The 25040-nt window shown below is 48.0% G+C and overlaps 8 protein-coding genes and 1 pseudogene across 9 annotated transcripts; 4 read left to right on the top strand and 5 right to left on the bottom strand.

Moving 5' to 3' along the window:
- Positions 1 to 237: 237 nt before the first annotated feature.
- Positions 238 to 3677, top strand: CNC00880 (expressed protein). Its single transcript, XM_024656675.1, has 12 exons — positions 238 to 512; positions 562 to 633; positions 686 to 772; positions 833 to 941; positions 990 to 1060; positions 1111 to 1460; positions 1502 to 1609; positions 1659 to 1726; positions 1773 to 2098; positions 2149 to 2802; positions 2856 to 3292; positions 3345 to 3677. The coding sequence occupies exons 1-12, from the start codon at positions 389 to 391 to the stop codon at positions 3540 to 3542; spliced, it is 2604 nt and encodes an 867-aa protein (XP_024512350.1). The 5' UTR covers positions 238 to 388; the 3' UTR covers positions 3543 to 3677.
- On the bottom strand, positions 3663 to 7395 carry CNC00870 (Mih1p, putative). The gene is made up of 4 exons (XM_024656674.1): positions 6710 to 7395; positions 5985 to 6590; positions 5040 to 5927; positions 3663 to 4991 (listed from the first exon to the last, which is right to left on the bottom strand). Exons 2-4 carry the CDS (start codon positions 6531 to 6533, stop codon positions 4137 to 4139), a joined length of 2292 nt encoding a protein of 763 aa, XP_024512349.1. The 5' UTR covers positions 6534 to 6590; positions 6710 to 7395; the 3' UTR covers positions 3663 to 4136.
- Positions 7396 to 9608: 2213 nt separating this feature from the next.
- On the top strand, positions 9609 to 10588 carry CNC00860 (annotated as a pseudogene).
- A 214-nt stretch (positions 10589 to 10802) lies between these two features.
- On the bottom strand, positions 10803 to 13651 carry CNC00850 (transporter, putative). The gene is made up of 17 exons (XM_024656673.1): positions 13293 to 13651; positions 13177 to 13238; positions 13067 to 13124; positions 12954 to 13016; positions 12769 to 12904; positions 12703 to 12721; positions 12625 to 12638; positions 12536 to 12546; positions 12172 to 12477; positions 12040 to 12116; positions 11922 to 11989; positions 11640 to 11868; positions 11552 to 11587; positions 11408 to 11504; positions 11160 to 11349; positions 11027 to 11105; positions 10803 to 10945 (listed from the first exon to the last, which is right to left on the bottom strand). Exons 1-16 carry the CDS (start codon positions 13543 to 13545, stop codon positions 11081 to 11083), a joined length of 1644 nt encoding a protein of 547 aa, XP_024512347.1. The 5' UTR covers positions 13546 to 13651; the 3' UTR covers positions 10803 to 10945; positions 11027 to 11080.
- A 3-nt stretch (positions 13652 to 13654) lies between these two features.
- Positions 13655 to 15983, bottom strand: CNC00845 (hypothetical protein). Its single transcript, XM_024658923.1, has 7 exons — positions 15961 to 15983; positions 15681 to 15905; positions 15618 to 15628; positions 15503 to 15567; positions 15419 to 15455; positions 14092 to 15365; positions 13655 to 14046 (listed from the first exon to the last, which is right to left on the bottom strand). The coding sequence occupies exons 2-6, from the start codon at positions 15760 to 15762 to the stop codon at positions 14634 to 14636; spliced, it is 927 nt and encodes a 308-aa protein (XP_024514262.1). The 5' UTR covers positions 15763 to 15905; positions 15961 to 15983; the 3' UTR covers positions 13655 to 14046; positions 14092 to 14633.
- An 879-nt stretch (positions 15984 to 16862) lies between these two features.
- On the top strand, positions 16863 to 19141 carry CNC00843 (hypothetical protein). Its single transcript, XM_024658922.1, has 11 exons — positions 16863 to 16919; positions 16987 to 17325; positions 17377 to 17576; positions 17704 to 17761; positions 17830 to 17933; positions 17989 to 18110; positions 18162 to 18243; positions 18298 to 18352; positions 18403 to 18461; positions 18519 to 18658; positions 18708 to 19141. Exons 2-11 carry the CDS (start codon positions 17183 to 17185, stop codon positions 18768 to 18770), a joined length of 1026 nt encoding a protein of 341 aa, XP_024514261.1. The 5' UTR covers positions 16863 to 16919; positions 16987 to 17182; the 3' UTR covers positions 18771 to 19141.
- On the bottom strand, positions 17638 to 20450 carry CNC00840 (expressed protein). Of its 2 annotated transcripts, none has more exons than XM_569955.2 (10): positions 20111 to 20450; positions 19898 to 20058; positions 19405 to 19848; positions 19135 to 19350; positions 19033 to 19057; positions 18736 to 18970; positions 18505 to 18690; positions 18284 to 18447; positions 18024 to 18234; positions 17638 to 17973 (listed from the first exon to the last, which is right to left on the bottom strand). In XM_569955.2, the coding sequence occupies exons 1-4, from the start codon at positions 20409 to 20411 to the stop codon at positions 19213 to 19215; spliced, it is 1044 nt and encodes a 347-aa protein (XP_569955.1). In that variant the 5' UTR covers positions 20412 to 20450; the 3' UTR covers positions 17638 to 17973; positions 18024 to 18234; positions 18284 to 18447; positions 18505 to 18690; positions 18736 to 18970; positions 19033 to 19057; positions 19135 to 19212. The 2 variants fall into 2 exon arrangements, with proteins under 2 accessions (XP_569955.1, XP_024514260.1); XM_024658920.1 differs by having other exon boundaries at positions 18529 to 18690.
- A 187-nt stretch (positions 20451 to 20637) lies between these two features.
- Positions 20638 to 22831, top strand: CNC00830 (t-complex protein 1, alpha subunit (tcp-1-alpha), putative). Its single transcript, XM_569389.2, has 8 exons — positions 20638 to 20712; positions 20763 to 20817; positions 20890 to 20944; positions 21001 to 21094; positions 21146 to 21297; positions 21350 to 21654; positions 21705 to 22324; positions 22374 to 22831. Exons 1-8 carry the CDS (start codon positions 20677 to 20679, stop codon positions 22731 to 22733), a joined length of 1677 nt encoding a protein of 558 aa, XP_569389.1. The 5' UTR covers positions 20638 to 20676; the 3' UTR covers positions 22734 to 22831.
- On the bottom strand, positions 22812 to 24941 carry CNC00820 (conserved hypothetical protein). Its single transcript, XM_569387.2, has 7 exons — positions 24356 to 24941; positions 24271 to 24304; positions 23913 to 24212; positions 23690 to 23860; positions 23322 to 23635; positions 23097 to 23254; positions 22812 to 23041 (listed from the first exon to the last, which is right to left on the bottom strand). The coding sequence occupies exons 1-7, from the start codon at positions 24515 to 24517 to the stop codon at positions 22870 to 22872; spliced, it is 1311 nt and encodes a 436-aa protein (XP_569387.1). The 5' UTR covers positions 24518 to 24941; the 3' UTR covers positions 22812 to 22869.
- Positions 24942 to 25040: the final 99 nt, after the last annotated feature.

Below are 25040 nucleotides of genomic sequence, written 5' to 3'. Positions count from 1 at the left end.
TCAGCGGGCAGTGGGGGTGGGGGGAATTCCGCACTATCTGGTCCGACATCTGAGAAACCTTAATTGCGTCATCATAATGCTGATCTCCGCCCGCCGCTAACTGTTCTACTAAATAATTCTTTTGTGGCGGATCTCTGCGTTGCGTATCCTAGCATACGCCACACCGAGAGCCTGTTCGGTAATTGGCGGGATTTTCTTCTTCATCTGAAATCTGTCGAGTTGAAATGGTGCCACATCACTTTGCTCAGCACGTGGCATATAACGCCTCAGTTTTCCGAAGCGCGTCGTGCTCATTTCGACGCGTCGGTCTGTGGAAGGAACCGCGAGGAGATTGTCGCTCGACAGCAATCTCCGTTATTATTGCCATTCGAGATACCCCACGGACCTAATGACTTCCAGAAATCCAACTGTCAACATGTCTAGCTCCAAGCCCATCAAACCTATGGTCATTAATTCCAACGTGCGAAACACCAGCCACTCAACCGTTTTAGGCGCAAAGCGGAAAGTAGATGGTGAGTTGACGCGTCGAAACGAAAGTGTAATATGGCTGATGCTTCTCAGACGTGTTAAATAGTAGCTCGGAAGGAGAAGGAAAAGAAAATGGGGCTACACAAAAGAAAAAGGCATTAGATGGTGAGCAAATGCGCATACAACCCAACTGCATTGACTTACATTTCTTTGTCAGCTACACTAGGGCAGCCGTTGTTTGAGTTGAGGAATCGCAAACTGCTCTTCAAACAGGCTCTTCCATCTCGAAATCTTCCCAGAAGGAGTGAGTGTATTTTCACGTTCATAAGTAAAAATCAACATATTCATCTGCTATTATCTGCAGGAATTCTTAATTTTCAAGGATACGTTCTAGACGAAGTGGAAGGTGGAAGAACTATAAATGAAATCCCTGAGGAACATTGGGCTCTCATTGCAATGGCTGGTAACGAGATGTAGGGGCTTTCATTGCGGATGAAGAGGACTAGCTAATAAAAAAGTAGGTCTTCAGCTAATGAGGGTTCGTTTGTCAAGCAACTGAAAGCTGCTTTGGGCCTCGAGCCTGCCGAACAAAGTGCGCAATTTATTTATCATTGTTACCTTCATTTACTAATTTTTGCGTAGAATCTCTTCCCAATGAAGTACTTACAGTTATCAGCCGGAAATTGTTCACACTCAGCCATTATGGCTTTTTTCCTTCTCAATTCCCTAACAGTGTAAAAATTCCTTCATCTCTTCAAATCCGATGTTGGGAAGTAAACGAGCCTGAAAAATGGTTCCCATCCGAAGAACTTGAGGCATTACGTGCAAGGAGGACGGAGCGAGAAAGTCTGACCGAGGAATGCTTTAAGCTCTTACAAGGAATGACAGACGCTCAAAAGATTGAATTGGTTGGTGGAAGCAAGGACCAAAAAGACACACCATCAAAATCCGCAAGTACCGCCGAAAAGAGTGCTCTACCCAAGGAGATCCAAGTACGTGCTAATGGATTCTGCTTGACACTGACATCTAGAAGGACTCTCCTCAATCAATCTTTCGCGTCGATGAAAGCGAAGGGCCAGATGAAGACGCAGCATCTCATGGGGGATCTTCACCTATCAAGCCTGGGAGAACCCCTGAAGAGGTAGGCCGTCTCATTTTTATTTTCCCTTAGCTAACTAATCGACAATCAGATTGAAGCAGACCGTTTAAAAAAGAAGCAGAGAGATGAGAAAAAAGCTATCTGGGCCGAGAAAAAGGCGTACGTAATTAATCACTGATCAACATAGTCATCTAACAAGACACAGCGCAAAGGAGCGGGAAGTCAAGAAGAAGGAAGAGGCCATGGCCAAGCAGGCCAAAGCTATGAGCATGTTTTTCAAGCCAAAGCCGACTTGTATCGCGAAAAAAACTACTGCACTTCCTAGCGTCAGCAGTAGCAATCAAGCCCTCAGTGACTACCAAAAAACTTTCCGGCCTCTGCCGCCAAAGAAATACGTCAAGACCGCGAAAGTAAACGAATGGATCAGGATCGAGAATGGCATAAATCACGCTGCAGGTGATATCTCGGGGGGGAAAGTTGAGCAATGGATCAACGAGGGGTCTCCGGATGTTGAGGGCTGGTCGTCCCAAGGTAGGGTATTTTGCACGTAAGTTGAACAATTTGCTAAAACTTGGCTACAGACTTCATCAAGGATCATTTAAAGAAACATGGTCACCAGATGCGACATCCCAGAAGAAACCTCCCTCGGGGGTTCAAAGTTGCACCCATTGATGGAAGCGTTGGAGAGTTATGGGCTGCGTTGCAAGTCGCTGAAGAGCCTCGAGAAGTTCTTGACCAATTACGGGATCGACGACGATTTCCTTGGAAAACTTTGGCATTCGATCAGCAACCAAGGCCGCCCTATTCTGGTACCTTTACCAAAAAATCTCTTGTTGTCGGACCCAGAACGCCCTTCGCCCAAGACCCGATTTTCGACTATTCTTATGATTCGGGCGATGAATGGCAAGATGATGATGAAGGTGAGGATGTTGACAATTTCGGTGGTGAAAAGAACTTGGAGGAGGAAGAGGAAGATGAAGACGAAGAAGACGAGGGCGAGTTCGATGATTGGCTTGATGACTCAGAAGACGTTGAAGCTACGCAACCGGATTCGATGGATGTGGATGATGCTCCGGAGCCGGAGAAACTGTCCAGGAACGTTAAAAAACTCAAAGAGCAACCGATCAAAAGGATTGTTAAACTTGTGCCCAACTGGAAGGGGCCTATTTGGGAGAATAGGATTGGAGAGAAGGGGACGGAAGGGCTAGAGTCATACCGTATCCAGCTTTTGAATGGTGAGTGGGCAAGCAACCTTCGGTTTTCACTTTCAATACTTACAAATTTACAGATACTCCGGTATCCCTCAATCCGTTCACCTTCGAGTCTACAGATACTCCTCAACAATACAAGGCTAACTATAGCACCACCGTTATTGGCCACAATCTCAATGTTCGCTGTCTCTTGTCAGTGGAAACTATTGTTCAAAAAGAACAACCGGGTCCCATAACCAAACTTTCTCCTGTTACCGCTGCTGCTATGTCAAGCCCCGTGCCTCGTTCTGAACTTCCACGCCGTGTTCGAAGCGCCTTTCCTTCATCGCATATCCCTGAACTTTACAGACTCATAGAGGGAGACAATCGGTATCTGAAGGATATGATTACTTTTTTGCGTGAAAAGTTTGACGGTGTGGCCACCAAAGTTTCCATTGAGAATGAACTGAAGGAGTCTGCTGTTCGAGAAGGACGATCGAAAGACAGTGTTTGGAGAGTGTACCGCGAAGCTTGGGTAAATCTGCCCTCTCCATGTCCTGTTTGTCGCCTACGCTGACAGTGTTCAGATTGCCGCTGGATTGGAACCTGCCGTTTCTGCTCCATCCCGTCCACCCACAGCCCCATCCACTACAGCAGCCCTGTCACTCAACCCCAAATCCACGGTCAATCAACCCACTAACCTTCCATCACCTTTAGACCAATCTCTACAAACTTCGCCTGTGCAAGATGGAAGTGCTGCCGAACCGACCGTTGTCGATTCATAATAGAGAGGGCTTTCAACATTGATCTGCGAGTGCGGCTCCTTACAAGCTGTAGTAACATTAATATATTGCGAGCGGGCTCGACTGTTTATATTTAATTGCTCTGGGTACGAATAGTTGTACGTTATTAGTTGTGACATGCATGGATCCTTCTTAGTGAAGCTGTGATCTTCAAATCCCAGTTGCTGGTCGACCGACTGTGCAAATTATAGAGCGGTCGTAGCTAAATGAAGCAGTCATCTCGCACAGATACCACGCTATCTATCTATTTGGGCTCTGTCCGTTATGTGTCCGGAGTTCTAAACTAGATAGGTTATCGATATAGATACAGTAGTACACAATGCGTATATTCACAGGGCAATATAATGGTAAAATAACAGGCATCAAGCAGCCGTATTGGCCAACCGTTGATGTGAAAGGGAATGAAAAGGTCGTAAAAACAATGCGAAATGCTATGCGTTGGGATGATACAATGCGAAAGCTGGCAGGATGAAAATCTCTGGTGAAAAATCCCGAGATGCAAACTGAGCGCTTGAAAGACGTGCGTATTATCATGAAAGTCGTTGTTCGTGAAAGACGTGACGTTGTGCAAGAGCATTACGGTCGTGGAGCAGGAATGGTGGTAGTACCAGCATAAGAAGCGACACGGCTGAACCCTACTCTCCCCAGCACTCGTGTCTTCGCTGAGCCAAAAATCGGCGGTTGACCGAGACTCAAGACCGCACGTGGGCAAGGGCTAGCGTCGGTATCCATCTCCGCACTGCTATCCCCCGGATGCGGTGAGGAGCTGTTATCCTGGTCGTCCTCTTCTTTGATTGTATTGTTACCACTGGTACTCCCCCCCTGAGCGCCGATCCGACGAGCAGCAGCAGCCGAAGCCGCAGCAAAAGCGAGAGGAGGACATGGGAGTAGGGCGCGAGAGGAAGGTTGCTGTTGCTCGCCATAAGTGAACGACCGAGTGCGGCTGAACTTGCGAAAGTCGTGCAAATCTGAGTCTCGACGTTCAAAGTGCTTGGGATCGTCCATGGGCGTGTAGCCCTTGGGATCACAACGTTCCGGTCGAGTCTGGTAAAACCCACAATAACCGCCCTCGAGGATGTAAACTTCGGGATAGTATATCTTAGGATAAATGGCATTGTTGAGCAGACGGTCTCGAGACCTGAGATGTTTGGCGAAAGTAGGGGCTCGTTTGGCGCTAAATTCACAATGGAATATAAGGACTACTGGTTGGCCATCTTCAAGTTGCCCACTTCGACTGGGTCTCGGCAGACATTCGCCGTCGGCGTGAATTCCATCAGCCTCAGAAAGAAGCAATTTGTCAAGGGCGTCCATGGACTTCACATTGATTGCGCCAGCAATGTGACCACCATCGTACTCATAATCGAACCGACAATCGAGGACATGGTAGCGCTTGATCTTATGTGAGTACTTGCCGCTGAGCAGCTCGTCAAGCTGGTAAACTGTTAGCGACTGGGACAAAAGCCATGAAATAAAACTTACGGTATCGGGTGTAATCCTCACCAAACCATCCTCTTTTACCTTGTGACAGGGCAAGATTTTTCCATCTATTTCATTATCTCCGAACCCAGGTAGCCCTCCAGGCCCATAAGGGCTCGTTTTCTTTCCTTTATGAAGTGGACTGACGACACCTTCACCCGACGCGGCAATAGAAGCTCGGACGGACTTGAATCCGGGCGACCCATCAATTCTGGGGCCCATGCGTGCACCGTATCTCCGTGCATATTCAGCGTGAGCACCAACACAAGGGGAGTTTTCAAATTCGCTATCGTCGTCGTCCATCTCGTTTGCAGTGTTTTGGTCACATACAGAGTAAGCTCGTCGCATAGGTGCATTGGCTGCACGAGGAAATGTACCAGATTGGCCGAGGGTCTGCTTAGGTGGCCCGTATAGGATGGGGAAGGCAGAGTTGGTTGAAGCAGTTCTACTGGCATCGCAGGATGGAGCCGCAAGCGGACCAAGAGTAGGTCTTTTATAGGAAGGTCCACGCCGAGAAGCCACTGTATTCGCCCTTCCCCCTCCAAAGAGCAGTGCACTAGATGAAGCAGTCTTGTCTAAAGGAGGGCGTGAGACACCGAGCCCTAAAGATGTGCGTTTGGCTGAAGGGGAACCAGACGAAGGGGACGCTGGAGGGCCACTGACAAGGCTACGTCGCTTAGCGGGTGGCGCTTGAGATGATGGAGCAGGTGAGTCACAAAAGAATGACCCGAGGTCAGGAGAACTTGAACATGATGCAGGTCCGCCTAGCGCAGGTGATGCCATGAGCGATCCTGGTCGAGAGTTTGACCTGATTTGGGGTGAGTCAACCTGCATGGCGCTGTCATCCCGACTCAAGGAAGAGAGAGGAGACCCTGAAATAGCGGGGTCACTCTGTAAATGATAACATTAGCTAATAGATTCTTGCATCAAGCTGTGGATATCACCTACCTCCGTCCTGGGGACACCAAATAGAGACGAATTCTTGGAGCATTCACCCAATTCCTCGTTAGATGACGTCCATTGCATAGGTACAGACGCATTGGCTTTTAACATCCTGGCTTCGGGCACTGCTGGAGGGAGCATCTTGCCCTTGTTGTTCCTTATATTGGAGTCTGGCTGGTGCAGAACATTGTTAGTGATGTCCATCCCAAAGGAGCGCCCTCGGCTCAACTGTCCGGAACCAAGCGTCGTCTCAGTGGTACTTTTCGACTGTAACGGTGGTTTTACTTGAGTCGGAGCAGCCTCAGGTTGCTTACACTTCAGTGAGAAAGAAGGAGGAGCGGCAGAGAGCATACTGGACGACCCAGCAGATTTGGCACCCACAGCCATGGAAGGAGTAGGGGAAAAGTAGGGTGAGTCGCTAAGCGACAAGGACGAGTTGAAGGATTGATCGACATCGATGGGGAGATCGGTCTCCGTTTTGGTGGGTGAAGGAGGTTCGGAAAATCGAGGAGATGGAAAGGCGTCCACGAGCGGTGAAGAGCCGAAGAGCGCCATGGTGACGAGGCGGGAATAGGAGCGTTGTAGCGGAGACAGATAATGCTGAAAATTGTCCTACAAGAGACGGGCATTGTCAGCGAACTATGCCGGCGATGATAACATCATATAATCCGGCATACATCTCTGATCAGGAGGCACAGAGAGAGACCAATGAGACGGAGGGGGGCACGCACCGAGATCAGATTTTAGACACTATAGTGTTATATACGAACCGCCGACTGGAGCTATATGCAGCTTGGAGGCATGTATACAGAATAAAATGGGAAGGGATGAGTTTTGGTGCAGGGCTAGTTTTGCAGCATACGGGAAGAATTGGTAAAGCAAAGGTTGTTGGTCGAAAGGGAGTGTGGTAATGTCCGGCACACTAGGTATTAGGTGCGGTGCCGCTTTTTGCGAGCCTAGCGCGATTTCCTCGACCGTCAATTCCGTCTGAGCGCGTCTTCTGGTGCCGTCGCGCAGATGCGACCAAGGATTTGGACGGGTGGATGGATGGATGAATGAACGGAGGACGAGATCAAGAAGGCGAAACAAATTTAAGAGGTAGATACAGTGGTGGGATTCGAAGCAATGGAGGAGGTCGGAGTATGCGGAGAATCTGCAGATAGAGCTCACCGCCCGTTGCGATCCGGCGCTCACGTAGTAGAGTATGGACTGTGGGTGTCGTTGGTTGGTCACTTTGCAAAAGGTTGCTGGGCAGACTTGGTTGTGATCGCCCTTGGCTATGCCAGCTACGAAGCGGGTCGTGACAGTAGGCAAGGGGAAGAATGAACAGAATTGGGTGGCTTGAAGGATACAGAAGAGAGAGTTGGGTGTAAGTATGAGGGCTTGTGCGGTATGGGAAGAGGTAATGTCGGAGGCGGCTGTTGGCTGCCGGTGGGTGTTGATATGCTGCAATAGATAGGTCCCTCAATCAACTTGAGAAAATCATCGCGACTGTCTTTCCCTTTCCCCTGCAGGGTAGAGTCGCGTAGTGTGCATCCTCAAAGGGTGCCACTTCCACCGCGTTACGCGTCAGACGTCAACCTTTTCATCTAAATTTCCCCAAGCCTCTCTGGCACACCAGAGCTAGTCTGGTGAGGTCATGCCATGCATCATCTGGCGTGCTAAAATATGAAGCTCCACACTGCCATGCATATACGGGCATCCTTGACCCGATACCAAGAGAAAGCCGAACAATCCATAGTAGACATATAATATATAGTCCTTAAAAACGCGGGACGACGAAAGCCGCAAACAACGCAACGCAACGTAATAATCAACAAGTACTCAAAAATCATAGTAGAAGTATCTGTTTCCCTGGCGACCGCGCCTGACGGGCAACGAGCGATGAGTGATCACTTCCTCGCCTGTCCTCCCCTACTGACGGGACACGCACGGGTCATAAGGGTTTGGGTTGGTCAATCATTGCCTTGGCCATTGAAAATTGGTGGTATGGCAATTGACATGACTCTTGAATGACTTATTCGTCAAATAATTTCAATAAGGCGCATGGTACTGCTGTTACGGTTGCTGTCCCAGAACCCGGCCCCCTCCTTTTCAACTGCATCTTGTGCAATTCTGCGGCTCTTTTTTCTTGCGTACGGTCTTTTGTGATCTATTTTTTTTTCTAGTCTTCAGAGTTCAGGCGGAATCAACCTCAAAACTCATAAGTTGTAGGCGTTGAGTAGGAGGTACAGTAGGCCTGATCCTTCAGGGCCTTTGCTGACCCTCACCTTTCCCGCCGCCGACACATACGGAAGAAGATGCATATGGCAGCAGCTATCTACGTAGGACATGCACTTTTTCCACGTATCGATCGTCCAGTGTTTCCGCCTTCCAACCACCTCTTTCTCTCTGTAGATCTTTGATTTCCTGTTCCTGATCTATGCGTCTGGGGCCGATAACCTGCATTGTGCGTTTTGCCGTTCTCCTATCCTTCAGGGGTCCGAAGGATGAAGTTAAGAGTAAAAATTTGCGATCGGATGTCACTGTCCGGTGTGGTGGTGTGTCCATTGATTGGTATCACGACCGTCTGTTCAAACAGTTCACAGCTCATAATGTCCAGCTTCACACATCACAGCTCTTCTTCTGTGTCGGTTATCGGCTTAACTGCAGCAAATAGACGTCGAGAGAACCTACGGAATTCAGGCACATCCAAGCCGCGAGCCACGCTAGAAGAACAATAATATAATCTATCAATTGGATCGTCATAGTCATCTCTCATTGTCTGCATGCTCTGCATTCTCGTTTGAACAACAAGCGAACATGCAATAATAAGCAACGTAATACATAATTTATGTAGCAGCATGAAGGGAAAAAAACAGTCGAAAATCAACGGGAAGCGCAGACTTTGTTGCCCTGTATCATCGGTGTTGATGATGTCCGACGAGGGTATTGTTAATGTTTGTCGTCACTTTCTGTAGCTTTGTTGTCCGTCGGATATTAACTGGATATCGGAAATGTACAGATTGATTCTTTTTTATTACGAGATATTTGAGGGATGAGCTCGTTTTAGCTGGGGACGTAGAAGTCACGAGCGCATTACTTGTTTACCTGTTATCCTTGCACGAATGAATTGCTAATTATTTTTAATGTTCCGCCGGGAGATAGTCGATCGACCTTTCTTTATTATTATGGATATATGATTCGTTGGGCCTTCCATCCGGCCAAGCAGCACACGTCGCGCGGCTCCTCGGGACATAACTGGATGATGGCACCTGTGACACAACAACATGATGGTGATTGATCAATATAGCATTATTGAGATCTCGCTGGCCAGCGTGGTCCCCTGTCCAAAAAATAATATCTCTTCTCAGTCGTCGACTCCGCTCTTCTTCGTTCTTCCGCCTGTGCCCTAACAAATGACTTATATCGCCGCATATGCAAAAATCAAAGCCCTTGGTTTGCGTGACGACGATGATGCTCTATCTTGATATTATTATATGATGATGATACCTTCTTTTGTTCCCAAACGACACAATGGCGCCTTTGCATGCTATTATGCAACTTTGCAACACGTAAGGAGGCGCACAACAACAACAATTCAATGTATACGCGAGGTAGTGCGTTTGAGCAGAATCTACCCCCCATCCCCTATCATTTATTACCCATATTATTGCACGCCATAACCCTTGGGATACATGAAAACACGTACGTCTCGTTTCCGCGACAGTCTCTCATCCTACGGCATGATCGACCTTTCTCTGACCATCCTCGACAATGCCGGCGCCAACCCGGACTACACTGATGACGGACGAAAGACCAACCTCCACCAACACGGGGAAAAGAATCTTGAGTGTCAGATCGCTAGACATACTATCAGGAAGTACTACGTAGGTTTTGGGTGTGGATGACGGCGTGTTTGGCGGGCACACTCGAGTGAACAACAGTAAGTAGTCGGAAGGACTTAAAAAATGATCATCCTTATATAAAAAGAGTTTCAAACTAATAAGATGAAGGCTATCGAACTCTCCGTATCCACGACGAGCACGACGACAAGTCTCACTCTCATTCGTACTCTGTCTGGTGTACCGACGAGCGAGAACATTACGACCTCGAGAAAGACCCAAAGCAGATCAACAACCTCCTTTCTCCTCTTAACGAACTCGGCGCTTTCTCTCCTTTCAACTCTACTATTCTCAACGGCGAACCTGCCCTCTCCCACCACCTCCAAAATCTTTTTAACCGACTTGAAGCACTTCTGCTCGTTCTCAAAAGATGTACTATTGGCGAAGCATGCCACAACCCTTACCGCGAACTCGCTCCATCATCTCAAGCTACCGGCGGAGAAATCTTCAAGTTCTCTCAGATTCTTGAAAGCCGATTCGATGCCTTTTTAAGGACTTGCCCAAGGTTCAGTTTGATAAGTGTGCTTTGGGTTTCCAAGAAGAATTGGAGAAACCTGATTGGAAGAATGAGTGGGAGTATGGTTCGGATGCGCGTGATGCGTCTAGGTGAGGGAATTGTTTTCCAGGGTTTTTGAGGTAGTCGAAGATGGAATCGAACTATAATTAAAGTTGTTTAAAAAAGCCCCGAGTACGAGTAGGGCTGTTGCGAAAGCAAGGTGATGAAGAACCATTGGGTCAATTATTGAAGAACAGCGTTCGGATCCCTAGCGAATTCTTATCAACTCCGTCTGTATTCGTTTAATTATTATCCCACATCTTTTTTACTCCTTGTTATTACCGCCCAGGCTCCGTTTCCCAGTTTCGATACATGCCGCATCTCTTTTCGATCGGGGATCTGCAACGCTCGAGATTGATCAATGTGAAGATCAGCAACGAATCATCGGCCCGTTCCATTATTAAAAACTCTTTTAGCACCTTCTCGGCACTGAAATTCCGCTGATAGTCTTGATAGCCTCTGCATTAAAATAGCGCTATCAACAGATTACAGAAGGCAAAAGGGGGTTCGTATCTATATTCTAGTTGCTACACTCTATAATCAGTCGATTCGCCAAAAAAGACGATAGACAACACTCTGCCGTAAGTAAAGGGAAAAGGGGAACTAACAAGGCCGGGAATAAGAATACAGACAAAGAGTGCTGGCGGTGAATGGGAAAAGACCTAGTGCAAAAAACGAAAGTTGAGTCTAGTCGAGAATAAATCAGCACGGAACGTCATTTGATGATCCCGTTCGACCCACCTCTTGTTACCGAGGTCCTTGGTAGTGGCGAGATACTCCTCCTTTTGGGAGATGGTCCAAGAGTCCCAGATCTTGGCACGCTGCTTGTTGCGCCAGATGTACCAGGCCTTGGCAGACCAACACATGACAATCGAGACGACACTGAGAGCAATGAGGACTCGATTACCCTTGTGATAGTAGGGTGCGTCGGCTGAGCAGGGATAGACTGGTTAACCAGTGACCTTAATGATATAGAGAGCAAAACATACAAGGCTGATAGATGTTGGAGGCAATAAGTGATGCGGCTTGGACGAACATGTTGTACACAGAACTGGCAACAGTACGTGTTCGGACGGACCCGGCGTTCTATGGTATCATCAGGATTGCCTTAAAAGCGCTACAATTTCACTTACCATACTGTTCATAGAGACCAAAATAGGGTGGCAGTACTGCATACACACTGTCAGTATGATAGATCCTGTAAGCACAACATTCACTTACAGGGTAAGCCATAAGCAGACTGGTAACCACCCACTTTGCCCATCGGTTAACATCATCAGGGAGAGCAATAATTACGATCAGGAAAATCAGATGCCAGATGGGTTGGACAGTTGTGACGATAAGGCGCTCGTTAAGTCTCTTGGATAAGAAGGAAACACCAAGGTTCATAAAGATAAACATGACGTTACTAGGGATAGTGAGCAAGTTGGTCTGGAAGGTGGAGAAGTCCCTGAAACGGATATGAGTTATAGCAATATTGTGCCACGAATGCAAGAGGCTTACAAATTCCTGAGTGTAAGAGTAAAGTATGCCTGGACGGTAGAAGGGACAATGAAAGCAATCAAACCGATCTAGGGGAAGGCATGAGCTCACGTATAGATCAACTTCGGGATCTACCCACAACGTAGAGAGGCCACATGTCAAAATCAGCAATAGAGCGCCAAAGGTCTATAGGCGACAAGCCTTCACGGTTATGCACTATACCAACGTTAGATCCTCAGACATCGCATCGCAAGCATAGTGTCAGGCATACTAGAAGACTTGGTGGGGTCGTCTCGGAGGACTTTGTTGACAATGATGGTCTCCTCTCGCTCAGTGAACCATCCATTGGGTCTCCACCACTTTTTGGTCTCAGTAGGAGAGGCGGGCAAGTACCACCAAGCCCAGAAGCCGATGAGGAAGGTAAGAGCGCCTTCGATAGCGAAGAGCCACCTCCACCCAGCAAGTCCGTGAACGCCTCGCATCTGAAGAATGCCAGCAGCCAAGAGAGAACCGATAATGGTAGTAGTGGTCAGTGAAACCCAGAACCAAGAAAGCCGTATGGTAAGTTCAGCGGCAGCTGTGGCAACATAATTACTACACATCATTACAAAATATAGTCAACGGGGAGTACGTACTGTAATAGTAGCTGTTGGTAGCAGATCGAGATTTCATTCGTAAGCATTGAACAATTTCGAATTTGATTGCGCGCGGAAATCTAACTTACGATAAATAGAGAACCTATCGAGGGTGGCAGAAATAAGTCAGCGAGGAGCAGAACGGGAATTCAGCGTTGTATACTGACTGTATCGGCAATGAATCCACTACGACAAAGTCAGCATAGTTCCAGCATCGTGAAAGATATACCTACCCTTCGAGCAAACCAAGGAGAGCTCGGGTAGCGTAGAACGAAGACTTTCCCTTAATAGCCACCTGGCAAATAGCGACAATTGACCAAGCCATCATTTGGATGGGGATCCAGACATCGCTACCGAGCTTTTTTGATACTACATGAGATATCAGCTCTCAGATACGAAGTCCCAATAAGTGACTTACTCATTTGAGATGGAAGTTCGGCGACCAAGAAGCAACAATAAAAGATGGTCATCCCAGTATTATCTGGTACATGTCAGCATGTTGTTATAGTGGCAATGAACACTGTCACTTACATCCTGCGGTAGTGAGGCCAATGTCGGCGAGCATTCCATCCGAAAGGGCATTGGTAATCTAAACTTCACATGAGCAACAGTTACCTTTATTGGTGGTCTTGAGTTCTCACATTTCCCCGATCCAGTTGAAGAGCTGCGAAACAAAGACAAGCAAAAGCAGCCACACGAATGTCTATGCAAACATATAGGCATGTGTTCATGTGGTAGTGGATAAACTGTTACTCACCCAGTGTCCTCCTTAATCTGGTCTCCTCCTGCGTTGTCCACTTGGCTTCTGGATCCCATCGATGCTTAGATTCGTAGGAGTCTGGAGGCTCATACCATTTGGCATCGAGGGTCTCGACAGAATCGTTGATGTCTGAATAAGAAAGTTCACCCTTGTCCTCAATGTCATCTTTGATAAGAGAATCTGGTTGGTCGACAGGTCGAGGATTAGTGACAGCGTGAGTGTCTACTACAACAGGTACTGCGGCGGACATGAAAGTGATTTGGAATTCGTTGGATTCGTCGAGGATGCCGAAGCTCGAAGGGTAAGTCTAGCGCTTTTGTACAATCTGCTCTCTAGAATCGCTCCAATGCCAAGACCCATAAAAAGATATTTTCCAAGCACGCTTGATGGCACGATTTGTATTCGATGAAGGTGCTAAGTCACTAAGGACTAATATCGATGGTTAATCAAGTGACAAAGTATGAAATGGCATCTTCTCGTTGCGAACTTAGAACCTGCAAGTCACGTCAAGGCATAAAATTGAGTGCTAGGGCATAACTTGGCGTATCCCATCGCGAACTTGCGTTTCACATGTAGCTGATCGTTGCAGATGATGATAATCATAAGCATTGTAGTTTCTATGATAGGCAGCGAGAATATAACGACCTAGGCACTATCGCGAGCAATGGTGTGATTCGCACCCGCCATATACCGGACCGGCTATCACACTTCCTATAGTATAGTCTCTGACAGATCTCTTCCTTATGTATGGCTGCTGAGATCAGTATTAAACTAAATTGAATTGCATAGTACGTACCTGAATAAATTCCGAATAATCGCTTCCATATCCTCATCTAGATGATGAAGACTGAAGATTGGGTAGGGGCTGAAGAAAAGGAGAACGAACAGCGAGCCGGCAAGCAGCACGAACGCGACTTATTATTACGCCAGCACTGAACCGTCAGAGATGTATGATGACGTAACATAGCTGAATTCAATAAACTAGACACTGCTGCTGATAGCCAAATGAGGACAATGGGGTTCAATAGCACGTAAGAGTAACTCCTTCGTCGCTCATCGTCACTCTCGATTTGTTGTAGTGCATGATGCAGGCACGAGAAATCTCAAAAAGCAAGAAGAAGAGATGAATGAAGATGATGTGATTGAGTAGCGGCGTTGTCCAATCACCACATTACGTCACTGGATACATTATCAAGTGCTTGCCACAGGTATTTCTGTAAGTGTTTATCCTTTTAGCGCGAAAACAAGAATATCCACCCTCATCTGACGTTGAATCACAACTGGCAGAATAAAGGGCAGTCTTGTTAAGCCTATGATTGGATAACTCTCACGCAACGATTATTCGTCATGTTGCTGTATCCGGGGGGTTTTCTCTTCGCAATATTCCATGTCCGCCGAGTCATAAGCATCACCACTATCCGTCCTCAACAAGGGCTCGCGCCCTCTGGAATTTTGACCATCACGTGCTGAAAGGTTACTAGAATCTGCGGCGTAATGTGGATGTTCGAATGGGTTAGAGCGCGAGAACGAAGGATCATATCGGTGTTCAGGAAGAGCCTTCCCTTTTCCCCTGTATTCTCGATATTCCCGTTCCCGCTCTCTCTCCCTCTGTGTAGATGATGTTGACGTTGAGCTTGACGTACTGTGTGATGGGCTGACGGATTTGTGGTGAATATTTCTTATCGGCCAAACCGCCTCTCCAGGTTCGCCGGGCATGTTTATCTCCATACTTCCTCTTGACCGCTCATTACGCTGGGAATTCGGACTAGGACTTCCATCGAAGACCAGATCCCAATCTGAGCTCCTCTGCCGAGTATATACCGGACGGGTGAAAGCGTAACCGAAGTTGCTAGCTTTTGGTGTCTCATTGAGCTCCAAGGCAGAGGGACCTTGAGCATAAGGATCTGTGGAAGGGCGGGACAGGAATAATGTTGGAAGGATAGGTTTTTTTGGGGGGGAAAAAATCCCAAAAATAAAGGAATTTGATGATTTGGGAGGTATGCGTTTGCGATATCGGTTATAGACGTAGATACCGGCAATAACTGCAACAAGGATAAATATGGCAAGGCCCTTCAGAAGATCAAGCTTTAGTAGTGAAGCTAATAGCCAATCATCGAACGCACCGAAAGAAGTCCAATAAAGCCGCCAGTCGATCCAGCACTGCTCCTGCAATCAGCCCCGCTCACTCCAATTAAGACAGCGCTCACATCTCTGGACCTTTGCCAATACCGTGCCATCGATTTAACGTACTTGAAGGAGGTCCTTGTCCATACTATCATATCTGTGAGATTGTTTCTCAAGTATCCGCCTCATTGAGCTTACAGATGCAACGGCTGTGTTTTAACAATTAGTGATTGCGACAATGGTTCCTGACAGACCGCTTACAACTAGCAGTAGTGGTGATTCCATAGCCTGATCCCCCTCTTTTGATGACTCTCTCATCGTGTCCTACGAACCAGGAGAGCATATCAGAGCACTGGCGGCTCAAACGTAATCTCAAAAGCAAGCCGTCCGTCGGTAGCTCTAGCTTGACGTGCAGTCCCCTGTACGTTCTTAAGCCCTCGGAAAAGTATCTGGAGCTCTATTTGTTGATAGTATGGAGCGTTGCTTCTAAATGGATCAAATCAATCAAGCATTCAAAGACAAAAAGAAACTTGACTTTTACCCATAACTGGCCACCTAATATCAGATCGGCGCTGATTGACAGCAGTCCCGCCGCCCTTCGCTAACTTCGCCAACAAAGATGCCGCCAGCAAATGATGACGTTATTATTACAACTTGAATCGTCTGTTTTTAACTGTAGAGACACGTGACGGACCCCGTCGTTTCAGATGTTGGAATGAAAGACCGGCGGATACAACACAGGACAAACCGATCATCGATGACCACAAACAGAACGGTGACATTCATATATCTCAACACATACTTCGGCTTCGATGACGGAAGTTGAAAGGTGGGCGGTTGTGGTGGGGGATCAAATCAGTTGTCAGCCATCACTGATCGGCCTTTGACGTTGTCGACTCAGATTATCCACGCAGGTCTTTGAGTTATCTTCTTAATGGATTTTAATATAAAACACAATGGTCTATATTGTACCAAAGGACAGCGGTTTTCCACTCCTTCTCTTTCACCCGCTCTCAGGAGCCTCGTCTTATTGTACCTGTGACGCCCGCCGTGTAAGGGGTGACAACCCTCGGCCCCCTCGTCGACGCGACTCCTTTTATATTTCATACCGCCAAGGACCTTAAACTCCTTTCGCTTCTTCAGCACAGATAACTGCGGATTGGAAAGTAGCGTCAGCAATCCGCAAGGGCGTTTTACAGCGATATATTTGACTGTGGTATTTCACATGAGAGAATCATACTAAAAGCGGCAGAAACATATACTGAAAACTAACCGTACAAGCATTCTCATCCTTCCTATCAAAGATGATTCCCAGAATGCTTCTAGCATTCAGCGTAGCATCCCTTGCTGTCTCATGGTAGGCTTAATCCTGGGTTGGTTATATCGAGGATGGGGATATTATGAGAAGCAAAAGGTGTGCAAAGGGCCTGCTGAGGGTGTTAATAATCACCGACGGGGATTGACGCTTGGATAGGATAATTGAGCCATAGCTTGTAATAAGTGAGCAACTTTATCTCCTTTAGTTCGGCAAACACAGACACAAAATGATGGCCGTCCTTTGGATTAGCGTCGAGAGAGCGTTACTATCCCTCACTCTTAGAGTTATGTCGAGATGTATGAACTTCTTTGAGGCGATGACTCTTGCGGATTTCAATGCCTGTGTTCATCCTCTGCTTGTCCTCACTCCTTGACAGCCTAAGAGTCATAGTAGAGAGCTTTATCATATCGTTTCTTCACAGTCAGTATACAGTTAGTCATCTACTATGCGTCTTCCCTTTCAGTCTTCATCTTCGTCGAGGCCATCTACCCTCTTCGATTCTTCATTCACTTTTCCTGCAAGCTATCGGCTCTCTACTCACAGAATGGGGTGGGCTGATGGAGTCTCAAGGCTTGATAAAAAAGAGCGGTGAGCAGTACTTGTTTATCCCCAGCAGCGTAAAGCGCTTACTTTATATAGCTTAAAGCAGCTGGACACCATGCACCGTATAGTGGTCGAGCCATACCACTCCTCGGTCATCCACAGCCATCTTTCCATGGTCCACTCCTCTGGTAGGCGTAGCGCAGTTCTTGACGTGGGTACTGTGAGCATCTTTAAACATCAAGTTTATCCTTTTCTTTCACTTCACCCTGACCCTCGGTTTCGCGGACAGGGCAGTGGTTAGTCGCCCATACCTTCCGCTTCCCATTCCATGACAAAGGATACTAACAGCGATCATGGTGTATTTCTTCTTCCAACTCATTAACTGTCTCATTTTTTTCTATATAATAAATGATGGGACTTTAGGTCAATGGGCTGCACTTTTAGCCAATGCTGAACCATTTGCCGATGTTGTGACTCTCGCGTAAGCAGATTTCTACCTTTTTTCTCCCTCTTTTTCCTTCCTTTCCTCCCCTAATCGCCTCATCCCAGGCCAGACTGGAAGTCATATACTGGAGAAAGAATTCACCATGGCAACCTGGACTTCTCTTCTGCAGACATTGCCCGTCCTCTGCCGTGGCCTTCGAGCTCATTTGGTCAGTAGGAGGTATCTCGCTACTCTACGCCTCAAGTTGACTATTTCACTTTCAGACGTTATCCAAGTAAAAGGTCTGGCTAGAACGTACAAAAGCTACGGCATTTTTCTTGAGCGCCTTGCAAGACTGCTTCGTCATGGCGGTCTACTTGTAATCGTTGAGCATTGTCTGGGATATGTAGGTCCGCTTTCTGGGTCCGACAAATGGGAAGCGCTGATATGTTAACAGGAATCATCGTCTAGTCAAAATCTGCCCCCTTGTCTACTCCAGTGGAATGCTTCTATCGAGAAGGCACTAGCCGCTAATGGCAGTAAGCCCAGGATTCCGGGATGGACAGATTAAGTACTAACCGTGAATGTATCAGTTGATTCAATGATGGCTGCTAGGCTCAGTGAGTGTGTGAGATCGGCAGGGGTCTTGTAAGGTTTTGTTTCATCTATGACGATGTCACCAACTGACTGCCTCACAGTGGTCTCTCTGCATATGTCCAGGACATCGGGGTACCAGTAGCCTGCTACATGCCAGAGAGTAAATTCATTCTACGTCAATGACCGGAAGATGCTCGACTAACCTAGGCTTATTTAGACTCCCCTACCTTGGCACAGGCTGGCTCTCTACATTCTCGAATTATTTCTTCGGAACTCCGTTCATTTCTACCTGAATTAGTTGCTTATGGATATCGTCTTACAGATCTTGAAGGCATGATCGAGGGCTGTCTCGATGAGGTGGGTCCATATACCCCAGTAAAATGACAACGCTGAAGTTTGGAGTTAGCTTTTAAATCCGTACTCAAGGTACTTACAACGCCTTGTGGCTCTATACGCCGTTAAACAATAGTCAAACGACTTCGCTCCCTATTCTGCTTCTCACATCTCGTCGTCTTCGCACATCTGTTCTGAGCAGCTAAAATAGGATATGGCATAGAAAGGTCTTCCTATCTGATTACGGCTGCCCGGAAAAAGCCAAAGCACAAGCATTGTTGTAATTTATCATCTGTACTTATCGGCACAATTGCTTATTTCTCGCATACCAGCATACTTGGGCATCCTCTCATTAGTACATTTCCTCCTAAGATCCGGAATTAAACCACAGCTCTCACATTTAGTATATGATCTCCTCACACGCTTAAAATTTGAGGCATCAGCATGCGAACTTGCCAGAAGCCCATTTACTACACGAAGAGTGGAAAGACAAGAGTAACCTTTTACAACAAATGCATTACACATCTGTTGCTGCGAGAAACTTCTGATTCTGTCCTTACCCGTTCCGTAGCTGACAATCATCGGATGCGTTTGCCTAAAAGGCCCTCGGTTTCCGCCTCGGGGCTTTGGAAGATGACAGCTCGTCCAGGGTAGGAAGCCTTGGATGATGGTATGTCGACTATCAGCGAGAGCATTTGGAACTCTCCAGCCTCATCCTGCAGAAAATCACAAGTCAGCCAAGCCTGACGAGTAGATAGACGATAACGTACCTTGACATACTCTCCTCGAGCTTCTCCCACGGTATATGTCCCAGCAGGAGGCAGTTCTTTTGCTAATGGAACCCGAGATCCAGCAGTCGACCTCAAATTCAACCCACCGAACCATCTGGATAACGTTCCGGGTTCCTTCTTAACCACCACTCGCTCTTTCTTTTCCACATCTTCCTTTACCACATCTTCTGGTTTTTCGCCCACCAACATATCCATGCCTTCCTTTCCCCAAGCGACAGCAGACCTCCAACCTTGTTTTATCCATGAAAGAGTCTCTTCTTCGTCTTTGGCCCTACCATGGATCCAGAAAGAGATAACAAGATGATCCTTGCCTGAAGTGGGGTTGCGGATAAAGGTATGAGCGATTGGAGGAGAGCCTCTGACGGGTGCAGAGGAATGTGGGGAATGAGTGAATTTAAGAGGAGGCAGAAGGTACGCGTCAAGCTTGTGGATTGTCAGTACGGTTTAGAATAAACATGTTGATCAGACGTACAGCATTTGAACCGCGGATCATATCTATGGCATGGGAGTAGAGCACAGAAGGGGAGTTCTTTGCAAACAATTCCGTTGTGAGAGCAAACGTCAGGACAACAAAAAGGGCGCCTCCGAAAAGGATGACAGTCAGATTACCAGTCTGCTGCGTTGTACGGACCACTGTATTAGACTTCAGTTGAGACGTTGTTGGAACTGCAAGACTGATGCTTACGCTTTCCTCCAATGTTCAAGTCAGACCATGACTTCCAAGTCTTCCTACGGCCATTGGGCCCAACTCCAAGAGGGAATGGCCCGACAGTGTCTTGGGTACCAGAAGATGTTCCCGTCTTATTTCCGAGCCCCTTCAAAAGATCGCTTGTGGCTTGTGATTGAGAATGCGGGGAAGCCGTTTCATGGTGGGTAGCGTAGAGGCGTGTGGAGGATACAAATGGGCGAAGGACGGCAGGTGACGGGGCGAAGCGAGGCTGAGTAGCGGAAAGAACGAGGCGAAGTGTGGAGATGGGGCGGTTCATGGTGTATAAGAGACAGTGACGGTCTGTAATTGGTGATCGAGAGATGATGAAGACGCAGATTGCACTTGTTCCCTTCGTCGTTTCTCTTAACCGGTGTTGGTCACGTGAGAGCCATCCTACGTCGCGGACCATGGCGGTGGAGGTGAACAATTATTTGATCCCGCTGGCCACGCTGAGACCCTTTCGCCTCTGAGCTTCCTCGACATTCTTCGCGCGTCAATCAAGCTGTTCTCTACGATATCTTATCCCTCTATAACAACCAAAAATGGCCTCCACAATGTACCAGCGCGACCCCAGGGCGGTGAGTCATTCTCCATGGGACTCTTTCATGAAAGCTGACAATCGTGCTAGGGCCTTTTTTTGGGAGGTACCAGAACAAGTGGTGCCGAAGTTAGGGATGCCAACGGTTAGTCGATTGTCAGACAGTACAAGGAAGGATCAGGGTGTAATAGAGAGCTGGAACTGATGAGGTGGATAGTGATGGCCTGTCAAACTGTTTCCAACATCCTCAAGTCATCTTTGGGACCTGTCGGGTACGTTGTGAAATCTCCTGATTGATCATCGCGAGTCCTTTCTGATTTTGCTTCAGTCTTGACAAGATGCTTGTTGACAATGTCGGAGATGTCACTATCACCAACGATGGTGCTACCATTCTCTCGCTCTTGGAAGTTGCCCACCCTGCTGTTAGTATCACTGTTTCAATATCCTTGATGCTCGACTGATAACGTTTTTAGGCCCGGGTACTTGTTTCTCTTGCAACTCAGCAAGATAAAGAAGTCGGTGACGGTACCACCTCTGTCGTTCTCCTCGCTTCTGAGCTTTTGAGAAGGGCCAATGAGCTTGTGCGGAATAAGATCCATCCCACCACTGTGATCACCGGTTACAGGTATGTTGAATTTCGGCTTGTGAATGCTAATCACGCTGAAACTCTGCAACAGACTTGCGTGCAAGGAGGCGTGCAGATACATGGCCGAACAGCTTTCAACCAAGGTTGACAAGCTCGGCAAGGACTCTTTGATCAACGTTGCCAAGACTTCTATGAGCTCTAAGATCCTCGGTGCCGACGATGACTTTTTCGCACCTCTTGCTGTCGACGCTATGCTTGCCGTCAAGACCATCAACGCCAAGGGTGAAAAGAAGTACCCTGTCAAGGCTGTCAACGTTCTCAAGGCCCACGGAAAGTCTGCCAGGGAAAGTTTCATGGTTAAGGGTTACGCTTTGAACTGTACTGTCGCTTCTCACGGTACGTCAATGTTCATACTCTCACTAGGGCCCAGCTAACAAAGGACACAGCTATGAAGACCCGTATCACTGGCGCAAAAATTGCCTGTCTCGACATGAACCTCGCCAAGCAACGTATGCACCTTGGTGTTCACATTACAATTGACGACCCCGATCAGCTTGAAGCCATTCGAGCGCGTGAATCCGAGATCACCCTCGAACGAGTCCGCAAGATTCTCGCTGCTGGCGCGAACGTTGTTCTCACTACCAAAGGTATCGACGACCTCGTGTTAAAGGAGTTTGTTGAGGCTGGTGCGATGGCTGTTAGGCGATGCAGGAAGGAGGACTTGAGAAGGATTGCCAAGGCCACTGGCGCCACTCTCATCTCATCTCTTGCCAATCTTGAAGGCGATGAGACCTTTGAAGCTTCAAGCTTGGGTTACGCCGAAGAGGTTGTTCAGGAGAGGATTAGCGACGATGAGTTGATTCTTGTCAAGGGTACAAAGATCGTCAATTCTAGTTCCGTTATCTTGCGAGGTGCCAACGACTTTATGCTTGACGAGATGGAGAGGTCTCTGCACGATGCGTTGTCCATTGTCAAGAGAACGTTGGAGAGTGGAAGTGTGGTTCCGGGTGGTGGTGCTGTTGAGACTGCCTTGTCCATCTATCTCGAAAATTTCGCCACTACTTTGGTGAGTTGTTAGCAAGTATTTTGTTACTGATGAGCTGACATTTGCGCAGGGCTCTCGAGAACAACTTGCCATCGCCGAATTCGCCGCTGCCCTCCTCACCATCCCTAAGACTCTTTCCATCAATGCCGCCAAGGACTCTACCGACCTCGTCGCCAAGCTCCGTGCATACCATAACGCTGCCCAGAACGCCCCTCTGAACGATCCCAAGAGAGGGCTCATGTATTATGGTCTCGACCTTATCAACGGTGAAGTGATTGACAACAGGCAAGCCGGCGTTTTGGAGCCCACGATGAGTAAGATTAAGAGTTTGAAGTCCGCGTTGGAGGCGGCGACGAGTTTGTTGAGGATAGACGATAGTATACAGGTTGCGCCGGAGCAGAAGGAGGAGGTTGACCCTCACGGGCATTAGGTGGAACGCAGAGACAGAGAGCGTCTGTAGTGTAGAATGCAGTTCACGATCATTAGGGCTATACTATTTACAATTTCTGCATGATTGGACAACGGTAGCTGGGTATGAGATTGTACAACGAACGCGGATATGGTTCCTAGAAGATGGTACCGTCACTGACAATGTCTATGGGAGGCCCGCCACCAGCTCGCTTCTCCTTGGCAATCTCCCTACCTCCCTTCCAGGTGGCGGCTTCTAGGACCTGAGCGAGGGCCAGGACGTCCTTGCCGACCTGGAGCTTCTCACATAGCAGATTATGAATTCGATCCCTGAAGTAGCATCAGCTTATCTTGCTGCGACCTGGTTGGCGAACAGAAAACGTACAAGGAGATGACAGTCACAGCCCTCCACTCGATGACGGCGGGGTGGGAAGGCTCAAGGACGGGAGGTTTGTCCTTACCGTTCGGATAAGCATTGCCTCCGAGTGATTCGGGCTTGATGGTGAGAGCTCCAAGATCAATAAAGAGCCCTCCATTACGGTACTACAGGAGACAAAGGGCATAGATTATCAGTCCTGCAAAAAAAGGCGAAAGACGGCCTGGTACTCACCTCGGGCAATCCGGTCTGTCCGAGACCCTTATCAACTTTCCATCCTGCCTCACTTTCGATAGCATCTACAAGCGAGTAACACAACCATTGAGTAAGCTTGTGGAATGGCACAAAGTCGTCGCCTTCTTCTCTGTCTATACCAGCTTGATCAAGGGACCTGGAAAGTGAAGTGCAGGGCCAGACGTCGCCGAGAGGGTATGTGGGGTGGGAAGGGAGTGTGACTCGGGAAGGCCAAATGGGAAGGAGGAGGTCGAAAAGAGTAGACCAAAAGTCTGAGAGAGGGAGACTGTCCTTGACTTTGGGCTCGAAATATTCTATCACGGGGTTATCAACTTCCGTTTGGCAAGCTAAGATAAGGGTGGACTTACTAAGAAGATCGCCTGGTCGTCCTGTAGCACACAGGTCTGGCCGAGCAGCAAGAGCATCACCAAGCTTGATCAGGAGGTTGCAGCGACCTTCAAGGCCTGTCATAGGGTTGTCCTCTGATACTTGGAGATGTTTGGCGAGAAGCTCGGGTGTAAGTTTCTTCAAACCGTTTGCTTTTTTACCATGTCAGCCATATCGTCGAAGCACAGTTGGAAGGAAACTCGCCATCAACCTGGAACTTGTTGCCGGAGCTAGAGAACAATCCGTTAATGAACATGTGGTAGCTGGCAACAGCCAGCCCCTCGCTTCGACCTCCCTTCCAGGTCTCGTTACCTTCTTCGTCTGTCTCGGTGAAAGTCCAGTCCGGACCTGCACCTGCGTCGAGGAGGACTGAGACGAGGTAAAGATCGATAAGAGTTCCAGCTCGGGAAAGTGGTTCTGACTTGGGCGGGAAAGATGGTTTGGCAAGGAGGGTTGCGATTCGATTGTTGGAAGGGGTGATAAAGTGGCCTCGCCTACAGTGGGCTAAAGAGAAGCTAGATTTAGCTGGTGCTGGGCAACGATACGGGGCGTGGTAACGTACGAGGAATGGAAGCGTAGTCGACACCAAAGTCTCTCTGTAAGTGTTTCATCAGTATGTATCCAACAACAAATCATACCGGACTCACTTCAATGATCTTGGAGCAGTAATCGGCTATGTCGGCAAGCTTTGCCTCGTCAAACGTCCAGTGATCAAGCTTGCCGTCGACACCGAGATTGTAGACTTGCCTCGAGCGGTCACGAACGGCCTCGAGGGATCTAAGGTAGGTAACAACTTTGGGAGTTGACATTGTATACGGTGCTTGGTTTGGAGATTGAATGAAGAGTATGAAGGTCGGATAAGCGAATGAGCGTGCTCTTATAGTGGCACACGTGCACTCTGAAATGGTGTCGTGCGAGTCGATAGAGAAGAAGTGGCAGTAGCGAGGGTATGAAAGGAAACGCTAAGAGGATGTATGACCGGTTGAATGGTCCGAGTAATCTTTGGGGATTTGACTAGGGCAGGTCTGAACGGGATCAGAAGCTGGTAACCCGGTGGAATCGGAGGATGGGTGTGAGGCGAGAGAAGTGACAGGGATTGTGAAAGGAAGACGTTGGAGTAGTATTGTGAGGTCGAGAAAGGCCAGAGTGCCGTTGGAGACACAGGCCGGCTTGCGGAGTGTGTCTATCAAGTGACCGACTCGATAGTGACACTCGCTGCGTCTCAGTATGGGCTCGACGAGACAAGATAACCGGCAGGCCATCTCCGAAACCCGATCTCCTCTAATCTACGGCAGATGCCGAGAAAACACACTTACGTAACACCAAACATGT

The sequence above is a fragment of the Cryptococcus neoformans genome (assembly GCF_000091045.1).
Source record: "Cryptococcus neoformans var. neoformans JEC21 chromosome 3 sequence".
NCBI lineage: Eukaryota > Fungi > Basidiomycota > Tremellomycetes > Tremellales > Cryptococcaceae > Cryptococcus > Cryptococcus deneoformans.
The sequence above is the reverse complement of the archived record's forward strand: the minus strand, read 5'-3'. Positions and strand labels throughout refer to the sequence as shown.